This window comes from Microcebus murinus, chromosome 10 (genome assembly GCF_040939455.1).
Source record: "Microcebus murinus isolate Inina chromosome 10, M.murinus_Inina_mat1.0, whole genome shotgun sequence".
NCBI lineage: Eukaryota > Metazoa > Chordata > Mammalia > Primates > Cheirogaleidae > Microcebus > Microcebus murinus.
The window spans coordinates 12,193,969-12,205,901 of record NC_134113.1 but is presented as its reverse complement, the minus strand read 5'-3'; the positions used below and the strand labels follow the sequence as shown (position 1 = coordinate 12,205,901).

The window sequence follows — 11,933 nt, the reverse complement described above, 5'->3', positions numbered from 1 at the left end:
CAATCCCCCTTTTCCACCGATTCTTGGCAGGCCACGGTTACCAGCTAAAATCTAATAACCTTGCTTTGTTTTCATTGTGCTTATTTTAACTCTTACCTTCTATTTATGGCAAGTGATACTGGTTTCCCATTTAAGGCAGTGATATAACGATTCTCTAGAAAAATGTGTTTGAGGGGTGGGGAGAGTGGGCCTTGTATTTAAAGAGAATATTAATAAGTGGCATGTAGCTATGGCACAGTGAGAATGCCCGATGTCTGACCTAGTTCAAGTCCCTAGGCTTTTTATAATTAAATAATTTTTTTTTTTTTTTTAGAGACGGGGTCTCTCTCTGTCGCCCAGGATGGCGGGAGTGCAGTGGCGCTATCATAGCTCACTGCAGCCCGAACTCCTGGTCAAGCCCGTCATTTAAAGGCGAGGAGCATGCCGGCCCGAGAGGCAGCACACTGTGGGTCCCGGCCGGGCTCTCTGGGCAGCGACCTCTCGGATTTGCAAGCCGCGAAGACCTCCCTTCCAGCGCGCTAGGCCAAGGTGACTCCCGGTCCCCGCCGGCGACACGTGCGCGGCCCATGTGCCGGTCCGTGGGGTCTTGCGGGCACCGGGACCTGAGACCTCGGGAAGAGGCAGAGCACGGGGCGGGCAGGCTGGACACCTGAGCGGGCACCTGGGGATATCCGCGAAGGAGGAGGGCGCGGGGCCGCGGCGCGCGGGCTGGCGCCCCGCCTGGCGCACGCCTCCGCATCCCGGCCGGCCGAGTGCGCTGGCGGCCGGACCCCGCGGGTCACCTGCGGCCCGGGCGGCCGTGCGTGTGAGTGCGTGCGCAGACGTCAGCCTCCGAGGCCCGTGCCGCCTTCCGGTCCCGGCGCGCGCGCCCGGCGCGTTGGCCACCCCGCAGGGCCCCGGCCCCACGCGCCCGGCCACGCGGAGCGCAGGCGGCGGCGGGCACGGGCGGGCGCGGGCGGGGCGGGGCCGGGCCGCGGGACCCGCCGCCCATTGGCCGGGCGCGGGCGGGGCGGGGCGGGGCGCCGGGCGAGGGCGGGCGAGCCGGCCCCGGGAGGGCAGATGCGGGCGCGGGCGGCGGGACGGGCTGCTTGCGACGCGGAGTGGGACGGAGCGGCGCTCGCCCCCGCCAGGCTGAGCCTCTGCCGCAGGGGCTGCCATCGGGAGCCTCGGCCCCGACCACTTTTAGGGGCGACCAGAGACCTCGCCCTGCAGGAGAGAGAGGCGCACTCCGCTGCGAGAGCGCGGAGGAGGGAGGAGCCGGGGCGCTGCAGAAAGTTCTCCTCCTCTGGGGACAGAACAGGTGAAGTGGGAGGAGGAGCCGGGTGAGGGCTAACTTGGAGCTCAGAAACCTCGGGGCGGCGTTCAAGGCTCCCTCCCACACGCGCGCGGAGCTGTGCGCCCTGCTCCTCCTTCAGCTGCTGGCGTCGCCTCGGGGGAGAAAGGAGCCGAACCTCCGGGCGGGGAGAGCTGCAGAGCTGCGGGCAGAGGAGGAGGCCGCGGCCGCCAGCCCCTTGCACCACCCGAGCGAGACCCCTGGGGTGGGCAGAGAAAGTGGCGGAGGCGGCTGGGTCAGGTTAGCCCAAGCGGGACACGCACGCACTCACGCACCCACAGTCACCTCCAAAGGATCCCCGGAGTCTCGAGGGGCCCCTCCTTAATCCCCCTATCCGCCCCTACCGCCCAGCCCCGGAGCCCCAGTCAGGGGACCCTCTATCCGACGTCCCCCGGCCTCCGGGCACCTGGCTCAGCAGGAGGCCTCCGGCTCGGGGCAGGGCAGGGCCGGCGGGGGTGAGCCGGACCCTGCCTGCCACCCGAGCCCCGCCGAGCCCTCAGAGCCCACCGATGGGGCACCAGTTCCGCGTGCCTCCTCGCCTGGCCGCGCCCACCCCGGCGCCCCGAGCCACGCAGAGGAAGATCCCGGTGCAGTGACCCGGGAGCCGCCCAAGACTCCGGGAGGCTCAGGGACCGGAGCAGCAGGAGGTTCCCCGCACCTCCAGGCGCTTCCAGGCAGCTCTTCTTGCCGTGCCAGAGGCTCAACCCGCCATTCCCAGGTAGGAGACACCCCAGCAGACCTGGGGAGCTGGGTGAAGTGGGGTGGCCGGAAGGAAAGGGTATAGGTGGGGGGAGGAAGGCCCAGTGATGCTTCACACCACCAGAGAGAGTTAAATTGAGCACCTACTATGTGGCCACTTTATATACTTAGAGAAAATTGAATTCGTTGAGCACCTACTATGTATCAGCCTGGGTGCTAGACCCTTATCCCAAGAAAGAAAGATATATTGAACTGCTAGGTTTGGTGCTAGGAGCTTTGTGTTTAAAAGATCTAGAGTAATAGTGCATTTACATAGGAGGACACTGAGGCTCAAGGAAGAAAAGGCACTTTGCCTTCAACACTCCCACCCCTTCTGGGGCCAGCTGCAGCTGCATTCTTGCGGGGGTGTTGGGCCGGCCGTTGGTGGCCTCCCCAGCCCTGGCAAGGACCTCCCCTGAGGAACGAAGATGAAGGAGGCACTTTCTTATCCCGAGTTCTTGATTGTTTTCTTGGTTGGTGCAAAGTGAGTCTCCTGGATGATTCCTTCCCAGGAAGGGTTTCCTGTACTCAGTCGGCCGGAGGGCCCCCCAGGCACTCTGGGGGCCTCTCTGTGCCTTCTCTTTCCCTGGCCCTGGGGTAGTGACAAAGGATGCCCAGTGCCACATGGGAGGTGGGAGGCTGGCCACCTCGGGGGCCCGCGCTTCCGGCTTCCCCTGGTGTCAGCGGGACAGGGTGGTCTGAGGTTCCCCCGAGACTCCTGCCTGAGCTCCAGGCCTGCCCCACTGGCTGCTGCAGGCAGCCCCACAGCTGCCCAGAAAGTGCCACAAAGAAAGGAGCCCAGCATTTGTTCAGGCTTGCTGTGTGCCGGGCCGGGTCTGTCTCTGCACTTCTCACTGAAGCCTCAGGGCACACAGTGGGTTTGTTTCCACCATACCCATTTAACAGAGGAGCAACCTGAGCCCTGGTAGGTCCACTCATTTGCCCGAGAAAGAAAGATACTGAACTGCGAGGTTTGGTGCCAGCAGCTGGGCTGGTGAGAGGCAGAGCTGGCCTGCCGGAAGCTGGTGCCTGCCGGCTCTGCACCGCTGAGCTGCCAAGGGTGGTGAGGCTGGCCTTGCCAAGCTCTCGGGACTCCCTGGTGTGGGGCTGGAGGCTGGGGAGGCCGGGTGTGCATTGGCGGAGGGGACATCCGTACCCTTGTCCTGTGGTCCCTGCCCATCCGACCCCTCCGTCTTGCAGGCGGGCCCTGGGGGAGCGGCTCAAGGTGACTGGACAGGTGCCCGTGCTGGGAGCTGGCTGGCAGGGAGCCTGCCCCACTGCCCGTGGGGAGAGGGAGGGATGAGACTGTAATGTGCCCCAGGTCATTCCCTGCCTGACGCCAGCTGAGGCCTGGCTGAGTCAGTCACTGTTTAGAGGAGGACTCAGCTTGGGCTGGGGTGGGTTTTCACGGAGGTGAGAGCACAGGCTTTGGAGCCGAACAGCCCAGTTCTAATTGCAGCCCATCAGTCATCTGCTGTGTGAACTGGGGCAGGTGACTTAACCTCTCTGAGCTTCGGGGTCCCAGTCGCCATCAGTCAGGTGGGTTGATGGCAGTCCCCTCCTCACAGGACTGCGGTGCCACCATTGGCATGATGGGTGGCTGCTTGCCGTGGTTACTGTTCCCCCAGGACGCTCTACCTCCTCTTCCCCGGGAGGTTTCTGCCTCCCAGTGGCCCCCAGAGTGGCCCTGTGGCTGGGACAGCAGTCGCAGTACTCGCATCCGGGTCCCTGCGCTGGTGGCCGTCCCTGCTGAGTCTCCACCTGTCTGGGCCTCCAGGGCCAGATGCTGAAGTCCCCAGGGCCTTCACCTCTGTCCGCTCCTCATGGCGTGGGATGGCACGGGGGAGGACTGAGGGCAGAGCCGGGCAGGGGAGGGACGCTGTGCCCACGGCTGCCCGCGGGCCTCCTCTGGGGGAGGGGAGGGAAGAAGGATGCGGGGGCGGGGGGTGGAGCCCACGGAGGCACTGTCACCTGGCGTCCAGGTGTCTCACACAGCCCCACATGGCTGGGGCCATGTGAAAACTCAGTCTTCTCTCAGAAAAAAGCCACTATCTTTTTTCTCCTTGTTCACCCTTCTCGGACTCCCTCCCTCTCCTCGCCTCCTCTCTCTGCCTCTGTTCCCTGCCTCCTCTCTCTGTCTCGACTCCCTGCCTCTCCCTGCCTCCTCTCCCACTCTCAGAGCCCATTCAGCCACCGGCATCAGCTCACCTGTAACAGGAGCTCTGGGCTGGAGGCTGGGACAGGGCAGTGACAGCGACAGACACTGTCCCTGGAGGCTGCCAGCTCCTTCCTCTCCTCGGTCTAGACAGGTGACCACCAGCAGACTCAGGCTCCCTGCAAGGGGGCCGTCACCACGGTGGGGCCTCTTTTCCCCCACCCCCGCTGAAGGCCCACCCTGATGGAGGCCGAGAGGGCTCCCTGGTGGCCTGGCAGCCTGAGTCCACGGCCACCCACAGGTGTGTCCTAGGAAGGGTCCTCCTCAGCACATTCCCCAGGCAAGCCAGGCAGGTCTGAGCTGAGGGGAGGAGGTCCCAGAGGGGGGCTTTGGGTGAGCCCAAAGACAGACCATTTGCTGTTTGATTCATTCATTCATGGATCATTTATTGAGCACCTGCTGTGTACATGGCATGGCAATCCTGTGAGATAAATACAAAAATGGCTTGGCCAGGTGCGGTGGCTCACACCTGTAATCCTAGCACTCTGGGAGGCCAAGGCGGGAGGGTCACTTAAGGTCAGGAGTTCAAAACCAGCCTGAGCAAGAGCGAGACCCCATCTCTACTAAAAATAGAAACAAATTAATTGGCCAACTAAAAATATATAGGAAAAATTAGCCGGGCATGGTGGTGCATGCCTGTAGTCCCAGCCACTCGGGAGGCTGAGGCAGGAGGATCGCTTGAGCCCAGGAGTTTGAGGTTGCTGTGAGCTAGGCTGATGCCACGGCACTCTATCCTGGGCAACAGAGTGAGACTCTGTCTCAAAAAAAAAAAAAAAAAAAAAAAAGATGGCTCTAGGCATGAATTGAGTGGGGGACAAGGGATCTTGGGCTTGGAGTTACCACCCAGGCTCCCTTATTAACACACAGCCTCGAGCATGAGGGCTCTTGTCTGTGAAATGCACCTCACAGGGAGGTGCTGTGTCCCTAGCACAGGGCAGACTGCCTGGGGTCGCTTCCCTCCTGTGCAGGTTACTGGCCATGTAACTGTGGGCAAATAATTTAACCTCTCCATGCCTCAGTTTCCTCATCTGTAAATTGGGGGTCAATACCACTTGCTTTCTGGGGGTTACAAAGGGGTGAAGTAGGCTAGTATGTGTGCAGCACTTAGGACACGTTGGCATTTAGTAACTGCAAAACGTCACCTTTACTGATTTCCGCTCTTAGCAGGTACTTGGCACGCAGGGTGGGCTTGGGTAATGGCGGTCCTTGTTGTCGTGGCCCCAGGCTGCAGTCAGCTTTTGCTGAGCAGGCTGATTCTGTGGTCTCCTTGCAATTCATTCGTTGAGCTCAGCTGGTAGCTTGGAATTGGCCCTGGCGGGAGTATTTAGCCATGGAAATTGACAAATGCTACCAATCAGGGCTTTAAAAAAGGGTCTTTTTGAGAGCTGGCTTATTGTACAGGGCTGGCAGTTGGGCAGGGTGAGCAGACAGGGACATATGCCAGAAGGTTCTCACACAGGAGGTCTCCACCTCGAGTGGCCATCTCCCACTCTCTTAGCATCGTGGTAGAAAGTATGAAGTTGGAGAATGCCTTTGGAGTGGATGGAAGAGACCCTCAAGGCAGCTGACTTGGGGCACCCAGGGGTGGGGACTGAGTCTCAGCACATACAGCCCTTGGTGTGAATTGAAAAATGATGCCTCCTCTGAGCAGATACCCCCTCCCCTGGGATGCAGCCCCCACTTGCCCACCCAGCTGGGTGCCTTGTGCAGTGCCCAACCTGCACAACCTGTGGCAGCCTGCTGAAGGCCAAGGGGAGTGATATTTCTGCAGGCCTGTGTCCGTCTGCAGTTCCGGGGCTGCAAAGCTCTCCTCTGGAGAGGGGAGGGACTCCTGCCGGGGTGGCAGAATCAGGCCTTCAGAGAGGAGCTGGCGTTAGAGCCAGACCGAGACATAGAGGAGGGGCGTGTTCTGGGGCAGGGGCTGGCACGAGCAGAGTAACTAGGGAGACGGGTCAGGGCTCAGGGGGCGTGCCGGCGGGTGCGGAGATAGGAAAGGAGGGTGGGCTGGGCTGTGAGTGGCCTTGTGCTGGGCGTGATGGAGCCCGTGGAGGTCTGCCTGCCTCCACTTGAGGTTTGGAGCTTGGACCCACTTCAGCCTCTTTCAGGAGGCTCCCATAGAAGGTTCTGGATTTGCCCCAGAACCATTAACCCTTGGAGCCGTGAGGGAAACTTGAGTCACGCGTGGTGGGGGGATGTGGGACAGTCATTCCCCTGCCCCACATCCTCCAGTCCAGGCGTCTGGGACTCCAGGAGGCAGGTGACCTCCTAGGGTCTGGGAGGTGCCGACCTCTGGGCGGGACATGGAGAGGCTGCGGTGGCCGTGGCGGGAGGGGCCCTCCACACGCAGGGCGCAGGAGCACGTGGTCTGGATGCAGCCCTCCTGGTGCCACATCCTGGGATCACAGGCTCCCGGAGGCCAGGGTTGGTGAGGATGATGAACCAGCGGAAACGGGTCCTCACAGTAGTCGCCATTTTTGAGATCTCACCATGTGCCAAGCCCTTCGCAGCAACCCTATGAGTGGGGCTCATTTTATGGATGAGAAAAGTGACTCCTAGCGCGGTGAAGCCGCTTGCCCGAGACCAGCGGTCAGCGGCAGAGTGGGGGTCCGCCCGGCCGTCCTGTGCTGGGACAAGCCGGTGTCGAGGGGACGGAAGGCAGGCGGGCGGGCACAGGGGCAGGTGCAGGAACGAGGGGGCGAGGACGAATGCGTGGGCACAACGCCCAGGCCCTGTAGAGAGAGCCCATCCGGCAGGCTGGGTCGAGGGCCTGCTGAGCCCGGCTCCCTCGCTTCTCCTTGCAGCCCCGAGCCATGATGAAGACCTTGTCGAGCGGGAACTGCACGTTCAGCGTGCCGGCCAAGAACTCCTACCGCATGGTGGTGCTGGGCGCCTCCCGCGTGGGCAAGAGCTCCATCGTCTCCCGCTTCCTCAACGGCCGCTTCGAGGACCAGTACACGCCCACCATCGAGGACTTCCACCGCAAGGTGTACAACATCCGCGGCGACATGTACCAGCTCGACATCCTGGACACCTCCGGCAACCACCCCTTCCCCGCCATGCGCAGGCTCTCCATCCTCACAGGTGAGGCCCCCGGGCCGGGCCCGGGGCGGGTAGGGCAGGGGCAGAGGCAGGGCTGCGGAGGGGCGGGAGCACGTGTGCTTGGCATTCTGCGCCTAGCAGGCCGCTGTGTAGCCGCCGCCTGCGATGGCGCACACAGGCCCCTGTTGCGGTGCAGCTCGGAGAGGCATTGCTGCTTCGCAAGCCAGTGATGGGTCCGGGCTTCCCTCCCTTCCCGTTTGACGCTGGATCGGTTACTCAGGACTGCGGGGGCCGCCTTCCCAACCAGGGACTGCCACAAACATGCACTGGGGATATTCCTTTTCAGGGAACGGGATGGTGTCCAGGCTGCTGCCTTCCTCCTCTGGGAGGTGACCCAGCAGGGCTCAGGGCTCCTGACACCCCAGGCCTTTGCCGCCTCTCAGAGAGGTGAGGGCAGGACCCAGGCAGTTGTCAGCCACAGAGAAAGGGGCCCGGTGACAGCAACAGTGACCGCCACATTCACACCTGCCAGCGGCTGTGGGCCTGGCCCTGTGTATTTATAGGATGCTCACAACTAACCTAGGAGATAGGTATTTACCTCCATTTTACAAGTGAGGAAACCAGGGCCCAGAGAGGCTAGTAAGTTGCACCAGGAGGTACCACAGCTGGTCTGTGCTGTCTGGCCCAGGACCCCATAGCCTCTCAGCCCTGTTGGGAGCCGTGGGGTGGCCAGGGATTGTGGGGATTCAGGGGCACACAGAGACGTGGGCTGTGCTGTGGTTTACGTTGCTTTCGGCAGGTCAGTGTGTAGGGAAGAGGGCAGGCCCAGAGACCCATCTGCCTGGGTCTGAGTTCTGGTTCTGCTGCTTCCTGGTTTTGTGCCTTGGGCCAAGTGACTTTATTGCATTGTGCTTCAGTTTTCTTATCTGCAAAATGGGCATCACATCAACACCCATCTCAAAGGTCAATGTGAGAGTTAGATGAGTTAATATATGTACAGTGCTTGGTGAGCAGATAAAAGTGCACGGTGAATATTGGTCTTACCTCGAGTCAGCTTTACAGCGTGCCTGTGACAGGCTGCACAGGCAGTGACAAGGAAGGAGCGAGCAAGTAACTCTCAATCCCCCAAACCGAGACACTTCTACACCAGGAAACCCATGCCATGCCCAGCCGGAGCACGCCGGACAGGCGGCTTTCTCTTCCAGGCTGTCCTCACTGCCCGTCTGACCCAGATAGCACCCCCACCCCCCACCCTCACACCGTAGTTTGGAGAAAGAGCGTGTAGATAGTCCTGGGTTGACCTGGGTTCGAATTCTGACTTTACCACTTGGTGGCTTAGATGAGTGACCAGAGGCACATTTAACCCATCTGAGTCAGCCTCCCTGGCCACACAGTGGGCACAGCCTCCCCCCCAAAGCGTGGCTGTGAGGTCAGCCTCGGGGAGGGGACTGAGTGCCCACCGATGTGAGCAAGACTAGTGACAGAGGGAGGGAGAGAGAAGTGGAGAGGGAGCACGTGTGTGTTTTCCACCTTCATTTTTGATTACACAAATAACACACACACACCCTCCTGCAAACAGCCCCGTCCGCAGTCCCAGGCCCTGGCCCCTCCCCAGGGTGGCCACCCCGGCAGTTTGGCATTGACTCCTCTGGGCCCCACGAGCACATTGGCATTCGTCTCTGCGTCCCGGCGGCGGGGAGTATTTTTGTCTGTCTCTCTTACGTGCGTGTGGCATTCTGAGCACATCGTCTGCTGCTTGCTGCTTCACGCACCAGCCCGTGCCTCGCTTTCCAACCCGGTCTGCTGCGCAGGAAACCTGAGAGCCATTAATTCCACCAGCTGCCAGGGGGCCGGCTCCGAAGCTTGGCATCGCAGTCTAGCATTAGAATATGTCAAGGCCACTGAATCCTCGGGAGCCCAGGATTAGCCCAACGGGACGGCATTTGGCAGCCGGGGCAGGACGGCTGCCAGGCCGATGCTGCTTGCTAGTGCCTTCCGAGACGGCCCACACGCCACTGGCCTCGTCCCCGCCCATCCATCCATTCAGCCACCGTGTGCGGCCCCCGCAGGCGGGACCGGTGGGTGGCGGCCTCCTCCCCCGCTCCAGAGCTCTCCAGTTGGAGCACAGTATCGGCGGGGACACGGTTCTGAGCGGGGCACGTGCCAGTGCAGGGGGGTGCACGGTGCTCTGGGGCCCAGGGGAAGCAGGTGGCCACCCTGTCGGGAGCTGGCATTGCTTGACTGTCCTCTTGAGAACTTGGGCCACTAGCTGCCTCCTCTGGGCCTCAGTTTCCTCATCTGTGAAGCAGGGATCTGGTGTCTATACTACAGGATTATTAAGGTTTAAGCAAAAGTGAGGACGGTGCTTCCAGAATGCGATTGTGATCCTTGTGGTAAGATCTGGAAATTGGGATGGAGGCGCCAGCGCAGACAGCACCCTCGCCCCCCACCCCGCCTTCTCCGCGTCAGTCCCTGAGTCGGACTCAGCACCCGTCCTGAGCGCGCAGCGAGTCACGGAGGAGAGAGTGTGGGCCTCGGCGGCCAGCGTTCACTTACCCATCCCTCGATTTATTCAAGAAGCAGAGAGTACCTACTGCGTGCCGCACGCACGCGGGCTAGGTGTCGGCCGCGTCCGGTTGAAATCTCAGCCTAGCCACGTTTAAGCTGTGTGATCTTGGGCAGGTTGTTTGCCCTCTCTGAGCCCCAGTTTACTCACCTAGAACACCAGGGTAATAAGATCTCCCCGACAGAGGTGTCATGAGGAGTCCAGGGAACGACAGGCCCAGAGCGCCTGAGCAAGGCCTGCCTCCCTACAGGTCCTCGTTCTCATTGTTGACACCCAGGTGCCTAAACACACGCCACGCTCCATTCCTTATCTCACATGTCCTCAAAGTAATCCCGCCAGGCAGTGTCTGACCTGCATAGGACAGAGGGGGAAACAGGTTTAGAGAAGTTGCATGACCTGCTCCGGGTAAGTGGTCTTGAACTCCTGACCTCAAGCAATCCTCCTGCCTCGGCCTCCCAAAGTGCTAGGATTACAGGCCTGAGCCACTGCGCCCGGCCCTGTAGCTGGTAAGTGGAAGAGGCAGGATGCAAACCATGCTTTGAGCAAGTCAAGCGGGACCCTGCCTTCAGGGAAATTGTGCCTGTCATCATCCTGATACATCCACCCGAGCCACCCAGGCCCTCTCTCTGGCCCTGCAAGGACATGTGAAATGAGTTAGCTGTATCTGAACCAGGCGGTGCCACGGGTTAGCTGTGTGACCTCGGACAGGGGATTCAACCCCTCTGAGCCTCAGTTTCCTGCCCTGGGAAATGGGGAGAGTAACAGCGGCTACCCCACAGCGTCACTGCGAGGGTCAAGTCAGGGACGCCGGGTGACGGGCTCAGTGGCCAGGGAATGTGAGCTGCTAGGACTGGCGGTCTGTGGCCGACGGGCGAGTGGGTCTGAGCAAGCCCGTGCGCTCACCACCCGGGCTCTCTCCCCGCAGGCGACGTCTTCATCCTGGTGTTCAGCCTGGATAACCGGGAGTCCTTCGACGAGGTCAAGCGCCTGCAGAAACAGATCCTGGAGGTCAAGTCCTGCCTAAAGAACAAGACCAAGGAGGCGGCGGAGCTGCCCATGGTCATCTGCGGCAACAAGAACGACCACGGTGAGCTGTGCCGCCAGGTGCCCACCACCGAGGCCGAGCTGCTGGTGTCGGGGGACGAGAACTGCGCCTACTTCGAGGTGTCGGCCAAGAAGAACACCAACGTGGACGAGATGTTCTACGTGCTCTTCAGCATGGCCAAGCTGCCGCACGAGATGAGCCCCGCCCTGCACCGCAAGATCTCCGTGCAGTACGGCGACGCCTTCCACCCGCGGCCCTTCTGCATGCGCCGCATCAAGGAGGCGGACGCCTACGGCATGATCTCGCCCTTCGCCCGCCGCCCCAGCGTCAACAGTGACCTCAAGTACATCAAGGCCAAGGTCCTCCGGGAGGGCCAGGCCCGAGAGAGGGACAAATGCACCATCCAGTGAGCGGGGACGCTGGGGCGGGGCTTGGGTGGGGCCTGGAGGGAGGTGGCCCCGATGCCCCTGCCCACGTCCCCGGCGAGGCCCCGCGGCGCAATTGTGCGAGGACCTTGGCACAGACGGAGGCTCCGGCGCTCTCCTCTGTACGTTCGCCCGCCTGCTCACCGCTTCCCCCCGAGTCCGCTTCCCTGTAGGACCCGAGACGGCTCGCCAGACGACAGGAGCTTCGCAGAGGCCCGACGCGGAGCCTCCCCGCCCGCGGGGTGGAAGAAGCGCCGATGCCACACAGACGGGGCTCCTGCGTCCAGCGGAGCCTCCCGGCACAAGTCGCAGGATGAAAGCAACAGCCGGGAGCCGGACGGGGCGGGAGAGGGCTCCGCGCTCGTGGTGGGAGACCCGGCCTGGTCTGGGTGGCAGCTGGCGAAGCCCCTCCCACTCCTGCAACCCTGCCCTCTGGCGCAGCGTGTCTGCCCCCGCCTCTGCACATGCGCGCGGGTCGCCACGCCCCTGGCACGGGCACGTGTGAGGGGGCGTGGCCATGCGCTTAGACCACGCCCATCTCGACCTCACCCCTCAGCCCCCTCTCCCCGTCC

General features: G+C 61.9%; 1 protein-coding gene across 1 annotated transcript; it reads left to right on the top strand.

Annotated features, from left to right (window-relative positions):
* The first annotated feature begins 1,664 nt into the window (after positions 1 to 1,664).
* On the top strand, positions 1,665 to 11,371 carry RASD2 (RASD family member 2). The gene is made up of 3 exons (XM_012787094.3): positions 1,665 to 2,051; positions 7,088 to 7,367; positions 10,817 to 11,371. Exons 2-3 carry the CDS (start codon positions 7,097 to 7,099, stop codon positions 11,344 to 11,346), a joined length of 801 nt encoding a protein of 266 aa, XP_012642548.1. The 5' UTR covers positions 1,665 to 2,051; positions 7,088 to 7,096; the 3' UTR covers positions 11,347 to 11,371.
* The last annotated feature ends 562 nt before the right edge of the window (positions 11,372 to 11,933 follow it).